This window comes from Meriones unguiculatus, chromosome 8 (assembly GCF_030254825.1).
Source record: "Meriones unguiculatus strain TT.TT164.6M chromosome 8, Bangor_MerUng_6.1, whole genome shotgun sequence".
Lineage (NCBI taxonomy): Eukaryota > Metazoa > Chordata > Mammalia > Rodentia > Muridae > Meriones > Meriones unguiculatus.
The window spans coordinates 3,097,708-3,119,499 of NC_083356.1; the positions used below are offsets into that span (position 1 = coordinate 3,097,708).

Consider the following 21,792-nt stretch of genomic DNA (forward strand, 5'->3'; position numbering starts at 1 on the left):
GTGCCACCATGCCCAGCACACACATGCATTTTTAAAAGGGAATATAAGAAGTGTTTTATTAAAAGTAAATGATGAAAGTCATTGCTACACCAACACCAACACCAGGAAATGATGGACTGGGCAGTGGTGAGCTGAGTTCCAGGACAGCCAGGGCTACACAGAGAAACCTCATCTTGAAAACCAAGAACAAATCAAAGAAGAAGTAAATGATGAAACCCAAATCGCACCTGTGTCTTTAAGATCTATGTGTTAAAGACAAAATAAGGCAGTCAAATGCGAAGTGTAACCATGACACGCTACTAGAGCAAAAACAAACAAACAAATCCGGTTATAAGCGAGTGGAGAAAGTGTTGTGCTTCATGTTGAAGTAATATGGTAGAGGGTCATCACGCCTGCAATCCACTTTAAGCTGGTGGGGGAGGGGCCCCACAAAGCAGCTTACAGCCAGCTAGGCTCCAAACAGTAACAGAAAAGAAGAGGGAAAATGGGGGACAGTGATGTTGGGGGGCTAGGAAGAGGAGAGGGACTGCAATCAGGATGTAAAGTGGAAATAAATATAAAAATAAATCTTAAGAATAAATAAATAAAAATTATTTATTTATTTAAAAGAAAAATTTTAAGTTTACTGTACCTCTAAGGGCATTTAAAAAGCATCTACTTTAACATGGCTGTTTTCATTTAAAAACTAAGCTTATCAGGGAGTAATAGAGCATCTATGCCACCCAGCACTGGGGAGCTGAGGCAGGAGGATTGTGATTTATGGCCTGCTTGGGTAAAATAGCTAGATCCTGTCTCAATAAACAAAACAACCCATACTATGACTTAAAATAGGGTTTCACTCAGAGCAAACAAACACAAGACTTTAATAAGTAGCATGACTTAAGATGGAGACACATTTGTACAGACTGTGTTTCTTCAGTGCTAGGGATTGAATGTGAGGGCCTGCAGGCACTAAGCACTCTTCCAGGCAGCCACACGCAGCGTGACACGCACGGACACGCGTGCCATCCACCTATGCAGTGGGTTTCGAGGCGCTCCTTTGTAGAGTTTCCTTTTCATGTGTGTCTCTGTGTGGGGGGTACCCAGCAGAGGGTGTCTGGTCCCTGGGGCTGGGTTACTGCAGTTGTGCGGACTGGGATCCAGGCACTTAGGCCTGAGCCCTGAGCACTCAGGTGGAAGCATGACTCGGGTGGGGCCCATCTCTTTAGAACCGTGGCCCCAACAACAAAGGGACAAACACAGGAAGCGGGACACTGGCCCCCATCCCTACACTTCCACTAGCAGAAGCTGCCGTTTCTCAGCTACAGTAGTGATGAGGCCACAGCAGTCTGGCCAATCAGCGTGACAGGATCTGGAGACAGCGATAACACAGCAGTCAAGGAGCACAGTGTGTCTCCTCTTCATACCAACAGCCACGTAGGGGGTCACCGGGTCAACGCTACTTTCATTACCACACGTGTCGGTCACCTTTCGGCAACACTGCCACACCAAACACATCAAAAGCCATGCTTCCCTTTCTAATCCTTCCATTTTTTTCAACCCACTAGAAGGCTAATCCACACTGGGAGGGCCCGGGTACCTGGAGAGGCTGGGCATCGGCTCTGATGGTTCCAGGCACAGGAAGCTAGACAACCCACTGCCATCTCTTGCAATGAAGAGGGCAGCACAGCAGCGTGCAGCCAGGACAGGTTTAAGTCCTTCCCTCGCTCTTTCACTGAGTCAGGGGCTCTCTGTGCAGCCCTGACTATCCTGCACTTGCTTTGTAGACCAGGCCAGTCTTGAACTCACAGAGATCCACCTGCCTCTGGCTCCCAAGGGCTGAGATTTAAGGGTGTGAACCACCGTGTCCAGCCTTCTTTGTTTACTGAGACGGAGTCTCACAGGCGGCTCCTCACTCTACAGGGGCTAAGGGGGACCCTGATCTCCAGGGGCAGGGACTGCGGGTACTGCCACCCCCAACCGGTGACACCTCTGCACAGGCCTGTCAGCCACAGTGCCCTTTCCGCAGCCCGACATGTGGTCTGCTCACGAGTCAGTGAGGAAGGTGACACTGGCTGGTGGTCTTTATCCTTCCCAGGTGGCAACGCAAATCCTCTGAGTGCCTGGAGAGCAGGCAGCACAAAGCTGCTCATCTCCTGTAGAAAACACCTACTACAGTCATCTCCTGTAGAAAACACCTGCTACGGTCATCTCCTGTAGAAAACACCTACTACGGTCATCTCCTGTAGAAAACACCTACTACGGTCATCTCCTGTAGAAAACACCTACTACGGTCATCTCCTGTAGAAAACACCTACTACGGTCATCTCCTGTAGAAAACACCTACTACGGTCATCTCCTGTAGAAAACACCTGCTACGGTCATCTCCTGTAGAAAACACCTGCTACGGTCATCTCCTGTAGAAAACACCTACTACGGTCATCTCCTGTAGAAAACACCTACTACGGTCATCTCCTGTAGAAAACACCTACTACGGTCATCTCCTGTAGAAAACACCTACTACGGTCATCTCCTACAGAAAACACCTACTACGGTCATCTCCTATAGAAAACACCTACTACGGTCATCTCCTATAGAAAACACCTACTACAGTCATCTACTGTAGAAAACACCTAATCCAGTCATCTACTGCAGTCCAGAGAACACCTGTTCCCCAGAGAGCGGCTCACAATGAGCATTAGCAGCTATGAGGGAAAGAGGGGGTCCCTCAGCATGAGGCTCCTGCAGAAGGCCGGCACGTGACAGGAAACAAGGTGGTCCCCGCTCTCAGCAAGGAGCCACCAGCTTTCTCTCTTTCCCTAAGAGGACTCTGAGCTCCGCGGTTTACTCCCAGAGGAGAGACATCAGCCCGGCACCGTGCAGGCGGGGCAGCAGGCCCGTCAGCACACTCTATCCTGCGCCACTCAGAAGCACGCTCAGAGACTCTGGCTTCGAGGAGCTGCACTGTATTGTCATGGTAGGAGCTCCATTAGTATTACCTGGCTGCTTTTGTCGGGGCTTTGGCAAGTTGGTCACACACGTGTGTGGGCACATGAGGATATTACACGGGTGTAGAGAACCCTCCAGAAAGAGCTGCTTTGTCTGGGATATGTGGATCCCTCCTAGTGGAGTTTTTGGTAGCGTGTTGGCAGGCACCAGAGCGAGACAGTAGACGCCTACTTGATGGATGCTATCGATCGCCTGGAAAACACAAAGAGAACACCTGAAGTGAGGTCACTTTGACAGAGCCCACAACTTCACCGCACGGTGCTTCCTCTATCCGTGCCAGGAGGCAGTCTGGTAGACGACTAAGTTCTCACGTATGCCTACCCACACTGCCTGCCTACCCACACCGCCTGCCTCCATGCTGGGGCCTGGAAGTTAGGCCTGCCACCCGGGTTTCCTCCCACAGTCTTTGAGCCCTGCTTTTCTAACACGGGCCTAGCAGCATGGTTCCAGTGGGAAAGGGTGGCAAGAAGGGCCAACAAAGAGGGGCCTGGGAGCACGCCATAAACGTTTCACAGGCACACCCATGGTGTGGGCCTCAAGAAGCACGGTCCCTGGGCCCTCCACGGAAAGTGGAAACTTGTGATGAGGCAGACAGGAGCGCATGGGCACTCCAAGTGTGCTCCACAAACCATCTGGGCCACAGGAGTAAGGAATGTTGTGTGTTGTGTCCTGTGTGCACACCCAGAGGACAGAATGAGGATGAGGACTCGAGGACACGCTCCTTATGTTGAACTTGTGTCTTTGTTACCACATTAAAGAAATCTACAGTCAGTCTGGACGAGAACTCATCTGCTGAATGTCAAATGAACTTACAGAAGCGGGGGAAAGGGTCTCCCTTGTGGGCAGGTGTGGGGGTGCTGCAATACCCACAGTCTCCACCTGGAAGGTGAGGCAAGAGCCCAAAGAGAGACAGGGCTGGCATCAAAGGTGTGTGCCACCGTTCCTGGCCCCAAATGACTTTGCATAGGGTTCCAGTTAAATTCCTGTAGCTACTTTCTGGGTTGTGCCTTAGGAAATTGCAGGTACATTCACTTTTCTACAGAACAATGTAGATTGTGTGGTTAAGCACTGGATACTACCATTAGCACCAGAACTTCTGAAAAATGTAAGCAGGTTTCAGTCTGAATACATGGTAAAGTACTTGTCTTTTTTCCTAGTTTAAAAATTATGATTGGTGGGGGGAGGGCTGGGTCAGGCTATAAAGTGATTAAATAAATAAAAATTTAAAATATGATGATTTACACATACATACACATGCTACAGGTCTCCTGTGGAGGGCGGAGGGCAGAGGGGAGAAGGTAGAGGGGAGAGGATGGAGGGCAGAGGGGAGAGGGCGGAGAGCAGAGGGGAGAGGGCAGAAGGCAGAGGTGAGAGGGCAGAAGGCAGAGGGGAGAGGGCAGAGGGCAGCTGTGCAGGGTCAGTTCTCTCTTTCTACCTTTAAATGGGTCCCACTAACGAAGAGAACTAGGCATGGTGGCACAGAACTTTTAACCCAACATTCATGTGTGTGTGTGTAAGTAAATGGAATATTATATATATTATATTCTACAAGGAGAAATGAGGCTAGTTGATTTTGTAGAATAATTGGTAAGGGTAAAAAAAAAAAAACAAAAAAACAACAAGGTAGGGAGGGATATGGGGAAAGTTGAAGGGGTGGGGAAAAGAGTGGATATAAACTTATTCATTCTGTACATGTAATATATTACACACACACATAGTTTTTTCGAGACGGGGCCTCTCTGTGTAGCACTGTAAGTTTGTTATATGTAGACCAGGCTGGCCTTGAACTTGCAGATCAGCTGCCTCCACTGGGAGTCCAGGCGTGTGCCACAGGCTTGGACGTGACTTTTAAAGGCAGTGCCGTGCACGGAGGGGCCCTCACCTGCAGCACACGGCTCATCCACTGGAAGCTGTCCTCCTCAGCTGCATCCGGTCTCTGCTCCGCCACCACCACAATGCGCTCGTCATAAAACACAGACACAGAGAACACGGCAATCCTGAGAGACAGAGCACACACGTCAGTCTCCCTTCAAGGCCATCGTGTCTGCTTCCTCAGTTGGAGTGGAGGAGCTATCCCGACCACACCACCCAGACAGCAGAAAGAGAACGTGAAGTCAGTGTCCCCACACCAGGATCCAGTGAGTCACTTAAAAACCAAAGCAGCGTGGACTGAGCACCAGAGTGGCAGACATGACACACTTCCTGGCTTTGTGGCGCTTACGTGTGAGACAGAACCAACCGACACACAGACAGTGAAGCCATGTTGTGATGTGCCAGGGGCACGAGGGGCAGGGCCAGCGGAGTGGGGTGCCCGGTGGAGTGGGGTGTGGGTGCTTGGGGAGCGCCTCCCTGGGGCGGACACTGGAGCAGAGACCTGAGTGAGGTGAGGACCCGAGCCACGCGAAGATCTGGAGGAGGAGGACTCCGGGCAGAAGGAGCGGAAAGCGGAAAGGTTCTGAGGTAGGGAGCAGCAGCAAGAAGGCCAGTGTGCCTGGAGCAGAGTGGTGAAGCAGAGAGTGGAGCGACAGTCAGACACGGGCAAGGGAGACCGAGGCCGAGAGGGAGGAGGATGGAGTTGGACCTGAGGGAGGTCTCCGCTCAAATGTCCCCTCACTAGTGAGGCATCCCCACACCACCTCAGTGTGCACTCAGGACCCTCTCACGTGCACCATGTTGCCGTCTGCCTGGCTTCTGTGTTTGTCGTGAGAATGTGAGGGCACACACGTAGCCTGTTTTGTTCACTGCCAAAGTACCCAGAAGAGCAGGTGTTTGCAACAGTATTTGCTGGATGAATGCGGGAAGACGGGAAAACACTGGAGAGCCATGACTGCTGGCCTGCCTGCCGGAAGGCCTTCCTCCCACCCACCGCAGTCAGGGAACAGTGTGTGCGGGCACCGTACAGAACACTGGGGACACCTCTGTGACCACAGACAGCTGGGGACACCTCTGTGACCACAGACAGCTGGGGACACCTCTGTGACCACAGACAGTGGTCCAGGCCCAGGAAGCTCCATTCCTGGAAAGCCACGCCAAGACAGAAAACCTGGCAATGCAGGAACTGGTTCCTCTGCTGTCTAGAATTTCTTCTTTCTGACTTAACTAAGTTCAGGACAGGAGGACAGAGGGGGCACACGCTGCAGGCCCAGCACACATGTGTGTGAAAACAAACTGAAAATACCCCTAGCAGACAGCCATCTGTGCCTGTGAACTGCTAGGGCGCCTTCCCGTGACTTAATGAGCACAGAGCCTAGCCCTCTCAGCACAGAGCTGCCACGTCAGCCTCCACACGGGAAACCCAACAGTTCCCTAGAGAGGAGAGGAGGGGCCTCAGGCCTGCGCTGCACAGAGCGGTGGCCATCTACCCCGGCCTGGACAGCACCATCCCGCAAGGACTACACAGGCACAGTGTTCTGTCTTGGAGTCCTCTTCCGTCTTCAGAGCTCGACAAATACTGACCGACTCTGGTATACCAATATGGTCACGTGTCATTCCTTTCAAAGAGCCAAACACTGCAGGCATGTCCTTCATGCTGGGCTTCTGTTATTCCAGCCCAAGGCAACCTGAGACCAAGTACAGAACCTGCAGAGCACAGCTCGGAGCACGCTAGCGCTGCTGACAATGGTGTCCCCGAACTCACCTGCCCCGATAGACGGTCTTCATGGACTCCACAGCCAACCCAGTGGCAACGATGTCGTCAGCATTATGTCTCCGACCACTGACCATGAGTAGGCCATCGATTTTTCCAACCACGAACACCAAGCTACCCTGAAAGTCAGCAATGGTTTACCATCATTCCACGGCTAAGAGGGTAAAACGGACACTCTCCCTTTCCTGCTTTCATGTAACTCTCATAGAGAACACAAAGAAAGACGCCCATGAGCACCCAGAGTTCAGTTCCCAATACCACAAACCGTGTCCAGGAAAGAAATAATGTCACAGTTCATGATTTTTAAATAAAAGAAACCCGCTGGGATCAGTGAGAAAGTAGCACGATAAAGCCAGTGAGGTCTTTTTAAAAACCCCATCACAGCTGCGTGCACACATGTAGGTGGGCACAGGCCGCCACCGCACACTTGTGGAGTCAGGGACAACTCGCAGGAGTAAGTTCACTGCTTCTGCCCTGTGGGTCTTGGGGATTGAACTCAGGTCATCAGGCTTGTCTGCAGATGTTTACCTGCTGAATCATCTAGCCAGCTCCACTGAGGTCTCACAGTCTACAAGAGAGGACATTGTTCCTATTTATTCTGAGGGGGAACCTCTCAGGGGAGAAACGACACTCACACACAGTACTTTCCCTGCCATAGGTGTGTGCTAGCTCATCGTCTGAAGTACACACAGGGTGAATGCTGGGGGAAGTCAAGCAGATTCAGTTTGTAAATGGTTGTTTCGATCATGGAAGGGAAATACTGTCCATTTGACAAGATCAGAAGGTCTAAGAATGCTGCAGATTTTCTTCCCAGAAGGACAATGGAGCAGCAGGCAACTCGGGCACAAGGCCCTAAATGCACACTGTGTAAATACTCCCTAGACTCACTCGTGTAAGTCAGTCGGGTTACATAAAGTACTCAGTGAGCCAGCAGTTGAGAAAGTTAGTGTTATTCACTAACCTTCTGAGCACAGTGATTGGACTGAATCAGAAAGACAGAATCTCCATGCACAGGAGCTATTGGCATCCACAGTGGCAGAGGGAGCCGTCTCCAACAGTTTGTTGGTGTTAACTGGAGAAGAGGGCTAGAGAGGCGCTCACAGCTAAGGGAATATAAGGGTCGCGCAGAGGACCTGAGTGTGGTTTCCAGCACCCACAGCAGGCGGCTCACAACCCCTATACCTCCAATTCCAGGGCACCCAACTCCGATATGTATGCAGACACATAATTAACATCACAGAAACAAATCTTAAGGCGAAAAGAGAAGGAATGCCCACTTCTCCACATCTTTAGCAGTGAGGCTGTTGAGCTGACAGGATGTTTATTTCCATCTCCATCTTTCCTGCAGCCAGATCTGACCACGGCACTAGTTCAGACCAGACACAAGCAGAAACTTTACACAGGTTTAGGGGCTGCGCCTTAGCGAGCAGAGCAACAGTCTGTATGGACTGACAGCTCTAAATCTCTAGCCTGGACCTGGTAAAGTGGCCAACACAGCCGAGGCTACTGTGACATGTGCATGGCCATTTCTTTTCTTTCTTCCTTTCTTCCTTCCTTTTTTTTTTTTTTTTTTTAGACAGGGTCTCTCTGTGTAGCCCTGGCTGTCCTGGAACTCGCTCTGTAGAGCAGGCTGGCCTTGAACTCACAGAGATCTGCCTGCCTCTGCCTCCCCAGTGCTGGGATTAAAGGTCATTTCTAAGAGTTCAATTCCATACGCTGTCTCAGAGCTCAGCAGTTTCGAGGAGGAGAAGGGTAGGAAGGAGGCAGCACCAGATGCAGGGTGTGCGCTCACAGGAAAAGGGCCACACTTCATTTCCCACAGCCCCAGCCACTGGCCTACACAGCCTGGCTCTCAGCCACCCTCGAGGACTCAAGCTCGCTGTGTGCCCTTTGAGAAAAGGCTTTTGGAGTCCTAGTCTCTCTAAACCAGTACCTTTAAATCCCATTTGCCAAGTAACAGATTACTTCTAAGAATTTACAAGGTGGGCACTGCTGATCATCTGTAAGAAAATGCCGTGTACACTCCCCACTCGGTTTCCCTTGGCTACAAAGGGAACCTTTTCCAGCCCTCTCAACTCCTCACAGCATGCTGACCTAATCAAAAAGAGTAGTAAGAAAGAATAAGGGGAACGTTCTGAAAATGCAGGATACATGTAAACTACAGTCTGAAGGAGTCAAAGGAATAGCAGCAGACACAGAAACATTAGCTCATTCCTGTGACATTCTTGCCAGAGTCAACAGTAGTTAAGTGCCTGGTGTAGGTGGCGCACACTTTCAATCTCAGCACTTGGGAGGCACAGGCATGGATCTGGTGGTTCCAAGCCAGCCAGGACTACGCATGGAGACGTGTCTGAAGAAAGAACAAGGAGGAGCAGCTGCAGCTGCTGTTGTCAAGGCCTGGTGATGCCTTCAACTCCTCAAGATCTGCTCAGTTCTGAGACTCATAGTTCAACTGCTTAGACCACATGCAGCGAAATCAACAGGAAACTGTCGCTCACCGGCCCTACAAAGCCCAGCAGTCCTGACCGGATGAAGGGAACATCTCCCACAGGCGAGCCCGAAGAACTCACTGGAATCACCTAAAACACAAAAGGGAAAAGGTGAAAAGCTTGCCTACTTTCCAAAAACCATGCATGTAATGTCTTACTTAAGAGAAAAAAACTACAAGTAATACATGCTAACTGAGCAGGGCATTGGTGCCATGCGCCCTTAATCCCAGCACTCAGGAGACAGGCAGGTGGATCTCCGTGAGCGGGAGGCCAGTCTGGTCTACACAGCAAACCCCAGACTGGCCAAGGCTCCATAGTGAGACCCTACCACTAAAAACAAACACCCCAATACAATCATAATATATGTTTGCATATAACAACTATTTATAACATGCTTGTTGGAAGCCATATTCTGCAACAATGCAGGAATGTCTTCCGTTTCAATGTTCGCTGTTTACCTCTCTGGACCATTTTATGACATTTATTTGTGTTTGTATCATTGCACATGTGTGCATATGTGCATGTGGGAGTCAGACAACTGCAGCAGTCAGGGCTCTTTCGCCATGTGGATTGTGTGTGACATCAGGGACTGTGAGGTGCCTTCGCTGTGTCATCTCACGGGCCCACAGGCTACAGAGATTACCGTGACAACTACGTACGCTAAAACAGGGTCACAGGGTTGCTCACCCGCAAAGCAGTGCTGTGCAAGTGTGAGGCCCAAGGTTTTGACCCCTGGCACCCATACAAAAGGCTGGGGAGAGGGGTGCCAACAGCAGGAGGCCCCACTACTGAAGCTTAACCCGCAGACAGCACAAACACGGGGCAGGACAGAGGACGATGCCCACATGACCTGGTTCACATGCACATACACAGAGCACGTGATACACACACGTGTGGGTGTTTACATGTCACACACACACACAATTAAAAGGGATCGCACCACCGTTGTCTTTCCATTCACCAGCAAATCTTCAGTGTGTCTGGAATAGCCCATGCTATTTAGACCATGCTATTTAGAACAGTGCTATTTATAACAGTGCACCTCACAGCATAGACAGTGAGGCCTGGGGCCTATTGTGGCTCTGCAGTTCACTGATGGGGGCTCTGGGAAAGTCCCATTTTTGGCTATAAATGATGCTCTCAGATTCTCCTCCTGGGCTTGGGTAAAGATAAAGCAATGCAAGCAGATCTGGAGAGGTTTACACACACACACACATACACTCTGGCTGGGCGCCGTGAGGCACACCTGTAATCCTAGTACTCTAGAAGCAAAGGCAGGTGGATCTCTGTGAGTTTGAGGTCAGCCTGGTCTACAAAGTGAGTTCAGGACAGGCAAGGCTACACAGAGAAACCCTGTGTCAGGGAAAAAGAAAAAGATTGCAGGTTCAGTCTGGATAGGTGTGCTGATCTCTCACAACATTAACCAGCGCATTCATGACTACCACTGCATGTATTTTCATAATTTGTGCAAAAGCAGTAAGTCTGCAAGTGTAGCAGCGTGTCCCACACAACTGCTGTATCAACACTGACTCCACCAGCATCACAGAAGAGTACCCATTTCGCAGCTGGAGAGATGGCTCAGAGGTTAAGAGCACTCACTGGCTGCTCTTGCAGAGGTCCTGAGTTCAATTCCCAGCCACCACACGGTGGCTCACAACCACCTATAATGTGATCTGGTGCCCTCTTCTGTTGCACATGTGTACATGCAGGCAGAACACTGTATACATAGTACAGCCAGCACCCTATATTGTCACTTTCCAAACTCTGCTAATCTTGTGGTGAAACCCAGAGATTCCATCATGATTTAAGCCCCTATTTCCTCATTAGTGATGATGAACTGCCTTTTTCTGTCTACTTGTGTGTGTGTGCACATGTGTGTCTACATGGGTATGCATAGCAAATAGCTCACTTACACAAATCTCCTGCGGTTTTTTATTCCTTTGATTTTTTTATTTTTTCCTTGATTTTTTTCTCCTTTTAACTTTAACTTTTTGAATCTGTATTTGTGGGTTTTGCCTACATGTCCATCTTTCTGTCTGTGCCCAATGTGCATGCCCGGTGCCTTCACAGTCCAGGAGAGGGAACAGGACCTCCTGTGCCTGGAGCTGCAGTCAGTTCTGAGCCGTCATGTGGGTGCTGGGAATTGAACCTGGGTCCTTTAAAAGAGCAGCCTGAGACTTAACCAGAGTCATCTCTCCAGCCCACCTCCCTTTATTATTTCACACACACACACACACACTCACACACACACACACACACACACCTCATTCACTGTGTGCCTCCACCCACCCCCCACCCTGCATGTCACAGTGTCTCTGTAGAGAACACACAGCAGCATGCAGAAGTCAGTCTTCCACTTGTCCCATGTACACAGACAGACAGACATGTAGGAAAAACACCTAAATTTAAAAAATGACAATCAATTAATGAAGGAAGGAAGAAATGACCTTTCTCCAGCTGCTCTTGCGCATGTGTGCCACGGCACACCTGTGAAGGTCAGAGGACACTTGTGAGAGGTTCTCCTCGTCAACTACGCGGTATCTGGGGACTGGACATTCCCCAGATGTGGTGGTGGGCAGCTTACCTGCTGAGCCACCTCACTGCCTCCTGTCTCTTCGCTGTGCCCTCACCACGTTTACGCTGGAGAGGAGACATTTCCATGCGCTGGCGGTCACAGCGCTGCCTGGCTAGCCCTCAAGCATCACCGACAAGGAGTCAAAATCTGAGGCTAGCAGCCGTCCCTCAAGACAGGTAATGACGGGTGTTCTCTTCAAACAGTGCTTGAGGGCCTGGCAGACAGCTCAGCGGTCAAAGCCTGATTACCCGAGGTCGGCCTTAGAACCCTAACAGAGATGCACAGCGATGCGTGCAGCCTCACCCCTGTATTCCCAGCAGGGAGACAGGAGGTAGGGACAAGGCCACAGAAGCCTCAGGGCCAGCTGGCCTGAAGCTGCAGCAAAACCCAGAGACAGACCCTGCTTAGCAAAGCGCCAGTGGGGGCTGGAGAGGGGGCTCGGAGGTTAAGGGTGCTGGCTGCTCTTGCACACCTGATTCCCAGCACCTGCATGGTGGCTCACAGCCGTCTGTACTCCCGTCCGGGCACTCCAACTCACTCTTCTGGCCTCCGAGGGCACCAAGCATGTACTGTAGTGCATGGACATGGATGCAGGGAAAACACCTACACACGTGGATATTTCTTTATTATAAACAAAGGGGGAGAAGAGAACTGACTCTCAAGGTTGTCCTGTGACCTCTACATATGTGCAGCCATGGCGGTCTCTTCTCCGCCCTCTTCCTCCTTCTCTCCCCTCCTCTCACGTACACACACAATAATACAATTCTGCTTGAAGTGAGGTGCAGAGGTACGTGCTGTAATGCCAGCTTCTCAGGAGGCTGAGGCATGAGGAGGGTAGACGCGAGGCTGGTCGGGCCACTCAGTGAGGCTTTGTCTCCAACAGCATGGACCCTATTTCCAGTGTGCAAGAGTCAATGATGAGCTTTACAAGCACAGAAAGACAGAAGCTGGGGCCAGCCCGGGGTTCCTGGGTTACAGCCCTTGCCACCATGCCTGATGACTGGCGTTCAAGCCCTAGAACCACAAGGTAGGAGACAGAACACCCTTAAAGCTGTCCACTGATCTTCACACACACGCATACATACAAACGTGCACACAAAACCACACACAAGAAATAAGTGAATAAACAAACAAATGTTTTTAAAAAAAATCTGTTTAGAAACAGAAACTGGCAATGGTGGTTCATACCTATAATCCCAGGAACTCAGGAGGCTGAGGCAGCAGAATTACCAACAGTTTGGGGCCAGTCTGGGCTACAGAGCGAGATCTTATCTCAAGGCCTGAGAACAGAGCTCAGCACAGGAGCGGGTGTGCTGAGCACACAAGGCCTTGTGCTGAGCACCCGGCATGGAAAGAAGGGGAGAGAATGAATGCTCAGATTTAGAAACAATAAAAGGTACAAGTATAAGATAGTGAATGATAGCGGGTCAACGAGGAGGCTGGAGATGCACACGCGTGGGCTGCGTAAAGCTCCTGCGACGGGGTGGAAACAGCCTTTGAGCAGACACCAGCGACTCACTCTGCGCTTTCGGGCTCAGCTGGTGCTTAGCCTCCTCCAGGCAGCACACGACAGGCAACACAACGCTCTGTCACACAGACGCGTGCCGTCAGCGTGATGGCCAGCGTCCTGTGCGCTCCTTTATAACAGAACGGCTGCAACGCAGAGCGACGCACGCTGTCCTGCCAGCTGAGAGCCAAGCCAGCCTCCAGGAAGGGCAACTCAGAGGTAGGAGTCAGCAGAGCCTCGCCAGCCCATCTAGCCTAAGCAGCCACAGCCAGCAGCTGACCCCTCGGCTCTGAAGGCACTGCGGACAGTTAAGCACTTCCAACTTGCAGGCGCACCAGGGCAGCCCCGCTTACACCTCAGCCCGGCGGCCGCACGGCTCGCTGCCCGGCCTCCTCAGGAAGCGCGCTGCCTGTGCCAACCCCGGCTGGCCCAGCCGCCCAGCGTCCTGACTGAGCCCAGCACAAAGAGCACTCCGGAGCACAGAGGACTCACCAAGTACCTGCTTGAGGAGTACTCTGCAAAAGGTTAAGGCTCTTTGTACGTGTGCATGTGTGTGCATGAATGTACGAGCGCCTGCCTGTCTGCGGGAGCATTTGATTGTGGAGTTAGTTGCATGTGTGAAGGCTCAAAGTTTATGCTGGGTGTCTTCTTCACTGAGGTGACTTTTCTGCTGAACCGGGGCCGGCAAGTCCACCAGTCCAGCTGAGCAGCTTGCCTGGGGACTGGGATAGCTGCTGGGCACGCCTGCCTTCTGGAGACCTTTATCATCTCCCACGTCTTACACGATGACCTGACACAGCTAGCGTCTGGCCCAGGACTCTGAGATTCAAGTGCCTCTGCCTCCCTGGGCAGTGCTGGGATTGAAGGTGCCACCATGCCAGGGCTTCTGCCTTTTTTTTGAGACACGGGCCTATTATGCAGCCCAGGCTGGCCTTGAACTCACAGTCCCCGACACCAGGCTCTCCAGCACTGTGATCACAAGTACTTGCCACCTTGTCTGGTTCTCACATGTATCTTAAAGATAAAGGAGCTGGGTACTCAGACAGTCACAAGGCAGCCGGTGCTGGGGCCTGAGTACCTGAGCTCCGCACCTGGCCCCAGAGAGCTCCATCTCAGCCACTAGGCCTCTCTGGTCACATCCGATCTCACTGAGCACCCGGGAAATACATCACGTACCTCAAATGTATTTTTGGTCACGCCGGCAAGTCCAAAGTACATCATTCCTCCAGTCCTGGAACTCACACAGATCTCTCCAATCTCATCTGTCTTGCAGAGCTGAGGAAGGCCGTCTGGCTTCACAATACACATCATGCCTAGTGCACAGAAGCGAGACAGACAGGGGAGTCTGGACAGCCTGCAGAGGAGCAACCTGGTTCTGCAAACCCGGGCAGCCACACTTTTACTGAACTGGTGCTTGGCAGAAGGACGGCAGCAGCTGGCGAGGAGGCAGGCACTGGCCCTACGCAGGGTCACGCTCTCCCTCCCAGCGCCTGGCATCCCTTTGCACGTGAAGAGACGGAACTCGGCAGGCCTCTGGGACTAGCCTCTGATGCACACAGCATCAGTGCAGCACAAGCCTAACAGCACCTCCCCCCTCAACCGCCAGAGTGGCTCCCATGTGACCAGATACTGAAACTGGGATTCCCGGAGTTGGCCCTCTCGTCCATCAGCCCTCCTGTCTCTCCAGATTCCCCTCCTCACATGGTTCCAGGGTGGAACCAGGCTGGCATTCTACCAGCAAGCCACCTTCCCAGCCCAGCACTGCTGTTTTTTCCCCCAAGACAGGCTTTCTCTGTGTAGCCCTGGCTGTCCTGGAACTCACTCTGTAGACCAGGCTGGCCTCGAACTCACAGAGATCTGCCTGCCTCTGCCTCCCCCGTGCTGGAATTACAAGCATACACCACGGCACCTGGCTCAGCAGCACCATTTTGGTGTCAAATCTTTACGAACTCCCAATTGCACCCCTCACAACGTACCCCCGGGCATCACATGCCCCACATCCTGCACTGTCAGCGCCGAGTTCTTATCTTCAGTATTAACCCGGATTACTCCATAGCTCAATCCGTTCATCGAAAGGATGGCTCTTCCTGGCAAAGGAGCCCCTGGAACCCCAGGTCTATAACGGGAAACAAACCGTCAGGCCCGGTATATACAAACACACTTACATACCAACAAAAAATAAATAGGCAAAACATGTGGGGCTGACAAGATGGCTCAGTGGGTACAGGCAGCCTGATGGCCTGAGTTTGATCCCCAGGTCCACATGGAAGAAGGAGAAAATCAACTCCTCCAGGCTGTCCTCCAACTTCCACACGCCTGCTGCGGCGTCACCACACACGCGTGTCAATTTTGAAGAAGTTAAAAACAAGGAGATGGGCTTGACGGCTCCTGCCCGGGCGACACAGCGAGACTGGCAAGACGGTCACTGGGGCGGCCAGCCTGCAGCCCAGCCACGATGCAGGCTCAGGAGAGAGCCACCTCAGGGGAAAGGGGCCTTGGTGCCTCCCTGCCCTTCGCTCAGGCCATCCTCCCACACCTTGCTCCAGGCCTCCAGAGACTAACACAGACCCAGAGATACACAAACAATTTTCTTTAAAAAAAGGAGAAAGAAAAGAACATGCTGGTGTCGGGTGTGCTATAAAGGGACAGATCTGCACACCTCAGGCAGGATCAACCTATCTCTAATTTAAGACGCAAAGATTTCTGAAGAGACGCAACACAGAGGAATAAGTCACAAGTATGAGACAGGAGTAATTACAGTAAAATTCCAGCTTCAAGGTGTACAGTTCTGTCAGGAAGAGGAACATGCTGAGGTGCCTGAGGTGACTTGACAAGGTAACCCTGACTCCAGGCTTGTGAAGCAGAAAGTCATTTCCAGCTCTTCTCTCCCCATGCACACACCTCGCCAGGCTGAGGACAGACATCCAGAGCCGACCGTGACAGTACCTGCGGATGGCGACGGTCATGGCCTCAGCGGAGGTGGCACAAGGACAGATGGCCTCAGGCTTCAGTCCGTGGCTTTGGAACAGACTCAGGAAAGCATCACAGGATGACACAGACCCTGAGGAGTTGGGACAGAGCAGCTCTCCTTATTTGGGAAACTACGGAGTGGGGCGGCACAGCTGTCCACGAGGCCCCCTCCCCCGCACTCACTCACTCACTCACTCGTGCAAACAGTTTGCGGTGCTGTGAGGAGGTCCCTGACAGTTCCTACGCTGACACCAGGAAGGCTACACCTACCAGGCGGCTGGCGCAAGCCTGGGCACAGTGCTGCAGGCGCAGGCAGCCAGCTGGGAACCCAGAAGACAGCCCTGAAGTGGCGGCTGCAGCCAGGCCGAGCGGCCCTGCAGTCCTGCCTGCTCTCAGCGGTGCCTGCCTCCTCGACACGCTTTCCACGTGCGTTTACGGCAGGGTAATGTGCTTGCTTCTAAGTCTCCCGAGTGGAGACGCAGCAGAAAAGCAGAGCACACAGTGAGGTCTGAACACCTTGCCCTTTGCTGCCTGGAGGTCAGCCTGCTCACACTCAGCTAAGTCCAGTCCCCTGCAAACCCTCCTCCGCCCAGTGAGCCCCAGGCAGCGAAGAGCATTTAAAGAGAGGCGTGCTTTCAAGAAGCTTCTCAGTCCATCCAGACATGAGAGGGTAAGCTCTCTCCGTGAGGGGCATCTGTGCTGCATCTGTGAGGGGCACATGCGGATCACGGGACCACTCTCACCAGAGGAGCAGGTCACTCAGGACTACACACAAGACTCTGATCCTACAGAGCGTGCACAGCAGCGAGTCTACAGAGACAGCATGTGGAAGCTGCAGAGAGACCTGCTGCTCCTTCACCGGACCCAGGCTGTTCCCAGCTCACAACCCCAACTCTGGTTCCGGCGGGTCAGACACCCTCCTCTGGCGGCTGAGAAAAAATGCACACACCTGGCATATTTTCATTGAAATGCACACAAACATACACAAAAAATTTTAAATGTTTTGTTTTGGTTTTCTTTTTTGAAACCAACTTTCTCTGTGTAGCCCTGGCTGTCCTGGAACTCCTCTGTAGGCCAGGCTGGCCTCGGTCTCACAGAGATTCGCCTGCCCCTGCCTACCTGAGTGCTGGGATCACGGGCGTGTGCCACCACTGCCCAGCTTTTTGCTGCTGTTGTTTTAGAGGAAGAAAATGTATGATTGTCTGCGGCTGAGGGACAGCAGAGAGGATGAAGAGTAACAACGGGCCTGGGGTTTCCCTCAGGCTGACAGAAGTGTGAGGTGACAGCTGCACAGGTGCAATACACCCGAGTCATACACCTACCTGAAAGGGAAACTCACTCATTCATTCATTCATTCATTTCTGACACGGGGTTTCTCTGTGCAGCCTGGCTGTCCTAGAACTCACTCTGCAGACCAGGCTGGCCTGTAATTCAGAGATCCGCCTGCGCCGCCTCCCAAGTGCTGGGATTAAAGGTGCACACCACCACGAGGTGAAACGGGCAAGTTTTGTCGTATGTAAATTACATCTCAACACAGATGCTGAAAACAGAAGTGCTTATAGAAAAGGAGCACCCCCCAGCCTGCCGGATGCCTCCGGGGCTCCAGGGCCAGCACTCACAGGGATTGGCGCCGTCAGTGACGATGAGCATGCGGAGAGAACTGAGGCTCACGTCCCTCTGGTCCCGATGGGCCATCATGGCCCAGTGGAGGTCTCGGCACTTCACTAGGGCTACTTTGGCTACAAACGCAGAGGGAACAGGGCTGTGATGTCACGCATACTAAATCTGGGCATACAGTTAATATCTGCAATGCGCTTACTTATTTTAGTTCTCACTTGATAAAAATTTTAAAAGTTTCAAAAAGATTGTGTGAGCGTTTCAGGGGAAGCAAGCCACTGACAGGTCGAAACATCTCAGTCAAGGAGACTGGACAACAGCATTCAACGGAGCAGACTGTGGTTCAAATCCTGGAGAACTTACCTCAATTTGTCAGAAGAGACACAGGGAGATAAAGCAAACAGCTTATTTCAATAGCAACTCCAAAACTTGGTAAGGCACCATGGTAAAGAACTGTTCCTCTCCCTCCTGGGGCATGCTTCCAACAGTCTAATTATTAACGTACAAGTGTGTGTGTGTGTGTGTGTGTGTGTGTGTGTGTGTGTGTGTGTGTGTGTGTGATTACCTTTGTGCGCATGGACTCTTTGGACCCAAGAGAGAGGACAGGTCTTCATGACAGAATAGGGTACGCTAATTGTATGCATCTTATTCATTACATTCTGAAAAACAAGGAACCAAAAAAGCAATCAATACAAAGCATGTATTTAGCAACCACAGCTGCACTGCCCTTCTGCTAACCGTGTTACAGGCCACTGCTGCAGCACCCCCTCTCAGAAAGCGCCGGAGACACGAGCACAGCACTCAAGGCCTCTGAGAGCCACTCTCTAACTGAGCTCTCTTCCAGAGCACCACAGAACCCCTCCAGCCCACTGCCCACGCCTGGACATGTTTGTGTGACTTTAGAAACAGGAAGTGTTTTAAGAGGAAGGCAGCAGAGTACACATGTGTCTGCCACTCGCTGCTTTTACTCCTGGAGGTTCACAGAGAAATCTAGGTACCCAGCTAAGAGGACGAGCTAGCTCCCTCTGCATAGCTGTCACGGCCACATCTGCCCTGGTGCCCACGGGCATGTGGACCTCTGTTTCTCCAGGGCAGGCACAGGGGAAGCCCTGCTGCGTCAGGCCGCAGCTTCGAAGGACCTGGTGGCTGCTACCAACTGTTCCCACCCGCCTACTGACCCTGCCTGCCACATACCACAGCGGGGAAAGGGACAAAAACGGGACAGCATTACAAAGCACAAAGTTACTCTCCAGTTCTGACAGGGTGAGTGTTTGTAGGACAGTGGAGAGAACCGAGGGCCAGGTAAGCTGCTGTCCCTCCTGCTCTCCAGATCAGGGACACAGAAGCCCAGACCTGTGCCGCACTAACAAGCTCTTGGGAGAATGTGCCTCTGAGGCGCCCTTTCTCTACAGTCCTACCTGGCTGGGACCCTTCTCAGCCCAGACTAGCCTTGAACTTATGGCAATTCTGCCTCAGCCTCCCAAGTGCTGAGACACTAGGTATCAGTCACCATCCCCAACTAAGCCTGAGTACTTAGGTCAGCCACCCTGCTCAGCATTTGCACGAGCTTACATGCAAGGTCCCACCGCCCCCATCCTAGTGCTGGCACAAACTTAGTGTCAGGAAAAGAGGTTCTAGCTCCTCTTGGTTTATAGGGAGAAGACCCCTCAAGTCCTCACATAGTTTTAATCTGTTTTGTCAACTTCTGATTGAAAAACAAACAAGTAAACAAACAAACAAACAACAGCCAAGCACGGTGACGCACGCCTTTTACACCAGGGCATAGAAGGCAGAGGCAGCAGATCTTCTGTGAGTGCCAGGCAGCCCGGCCTACAAAATGAGTCCAGGACAGCCAGGGCTACACGGAGAAACCCTGTCTCGAAAAACCAAAAGCATAAAAAAAGTAAATAAATATTCAAGGACTATAGCTCTTCTCAAATGGGAGCGACATGGTCCTGGGTGAAAAGGCTTTTCCTCTTACTCATTTCTCATTTTTTCTCTCGTAGAGTCCTACATCATCCAAGGAGATTGGACTGGAGGCTCTCTCTTGTTTTTTAATTATTTTGCTGAGAGAGACAGTGTGTGTGTGTGTGTGTGTGTGTGTGTGTGTGTGTGTGTGTGTGTGTTCCTTCTCTTCAACTAGAGCCACAGATGTTCATAAGCAGCCTGATGCAGGTGCTGGGAACACCACTCCTCTGAAAGAGTGGCGGCTGCTCTAAACCACTGAGCCACCTCCCCAGCCTAAACCAAGGTTTCTTGCTGTGCACCTCCGCTACACCAGGCCAGCTGGGCTCAGGCTTGAGGGGGGCCTCCTGTCTGCCTCCAGGCTCCCACTGAAATTACTTTCGCACCTGGCTTTCCGTGGACCTGGGATCGCCCTCAAGGCTTCATGTTGTGTGTGCTCTAGAATCTTACTGATATTTGGGAACTTAAGTTGCAAATCTCGGGAGAGGCGCGTGTTAGAGCCCCAGCCTGAAGTGCATCACAGGACAAAGCCCCAATGCTGGACGTCTTACCGCAAACATGCCGTGCCACAGCCCAGCGTCCTTCTTAAAGTCTAAAACATTTACCACGGTTTCTCCTGTGAATGGAAAGGTGGAAGGAAACAGAAGGAGAGTGGTTAGCAGTGAGAGTCATGTTCCTGGCCCCACCAAGCTGGTGCTTTTGGAAAAACATTAGGAGAGCAGAGTCTCCTGGTTGCTGACACCCTGACAAACTGGCCAAAGGATGGTGACAGTCTGATGGGGTCACATAAGGGACACTGAGTTAGAAATCCTTTAGCACGTGTGAAATAAGGAACATGTGTTTGTTTTAGATACTGTCATTTTCACAAATATATATATATATATATATATATATATATATATATATATAAATTATACTTCTTAGGAAAACGAACTATTGCTCTATATAAAAACCTAAGGATACACATGTCCATTTCTAGATATATCCAGAGATAAATTATCAACATAGTAGCTATACGCAGGCCTGTATCTAGTTGTTTTCATCAATGATGGATTTCTCCAGTTTCTAACATTCAGGAGTTTGAGTTTCAGTGCCCCAGGGCAGAACCTTTGAATGAACAGTGTAACTTTTTTTGGGGGGTGGCGGGGGGTGGCGGTTGAGACAGGGTTTCTCTGTGTAGCCTTGGCTATCCTGGACTCACTTTGTAGACTAGGCTGGTCTCAAACTCACAGAGATTCACCTCCCTCTCTCTGTCTCCGATTGCTGAGCTCACAGGCATGTGCCATGGCGCCCCGCTGGACACACTGTAACTTGACTGAGTCCTGTCTATGGCATTTTGATTGTTATATATGCATGTGCACATTTTCAAATGAGAAAAGAATGCCACTCTGAAAGTCACAGTCACCTCTCATTTTGCAAAAGGAAGTAAACCACTGTAAAATGATTGCTGTGAAAAACATCTGGAAGTAAATACTGAAGCCATACCTGGCAGCCCATCACTGTGATCCTGGCACAAAGGGGGCCTGACTTGGAGACCAGCCTGGACTCTTATTATGCAACATACATTTACAGCCTGGACTCTTATTATGCAACACACATTTACATAGTGTGGAGACAGGGTCTCATCTTATAGACTGGCCAAGAGCTCACTGTTTCCCAGGCTGGCCTTGAACTACCACTTCCTGCCTGTGATAGGAGTGCCGGGACTACAGCTGTGGCCCACATCAGCCAGTGCAGAATGCTGCTTTAATCTGTACCTGTGGGGCTGGATGCCTGGATTGTAAATACTTAGCTAGAAGGTCTACATGCAAAGATGGGGACACCCAGGACCTCACAGCTGACAAACACATGGTTTTAATTAAGGCTTTCTCTTTCAGTACTCTAGAAAGCATATTTTATATATCTGGTTTGTCCAGAAGTTTATTTAAATTACAGATTTTTTTTTTTTTTTTTTTAAAGAAGGCAAATGCAAGCCAAGAATGTGTGCTGGAACAATTCCCTCTGCATTTGGTCATTAAATGGAGTCCAATCACCA

At 51.2% G+C, this 21,792-nt stretch overlaps 1 protein-coding gene across 6 annotated transcripts in view; it reads right to left on the reverse strand.

The window, feature by feature from the left end:
* Dip2b (disco interacting protein 2 homolog B) overlaps positions 1-21,792 on the reverse strand; it is a 160,455-nt gene that overhangs the window by 26,655 nt on the left and 112,008 nt on the right. For 3 of the 6 annotated variants that reach the window (XM_060388623.1, XM_060388620.1, XM_060388619.1), the window contains 11 exons: positions 20,309-20,373; positions 18,358-18,451; positions 17,795-17,914; positions 16,152-16,266; positions 15,182-15,321; positions 14,382-14,518; positions 9,133-9,213; positions 6,626-6,753; positions 5,363-5,479; positions 4,871-4,985; positions 2,979-3,180 (listed from right to left, as the gene is read on the reverse strand). In XM_060388623.1, the coding sequence (XP_060244606.1) occupies positions 2,979-3,180; positions 4,871-4,985; positions 5,363-5,479; positions 6,626-6,753; positions 9,133-9,213; positions 14,382-14,518; positions 15,182-15,321; positions 16,152-16,266; positions 17,795-17,914; positions 18,358-18,451; positions 20,309-20,373 (1,314 nt within the window). Of the gene's footprint in view, positions 1-2,978; positions 3,181-4,870; positions 4,986-5,362; positions 5,480-6,621; positions 6,754-9,132; positions 9,214-14,381; positions 14,519-15,181; positions 15,322-16,151; positions 16,267-17,794; positions 17,915-18,357; positions 18,452-20,308; positions 20,374-21,792 lie in introns of those variants that run through there. The other 3 variants (XM_060388622.1, XM_060388621.1, XM_060388624.1) reach the window with 2 other exon arrangements.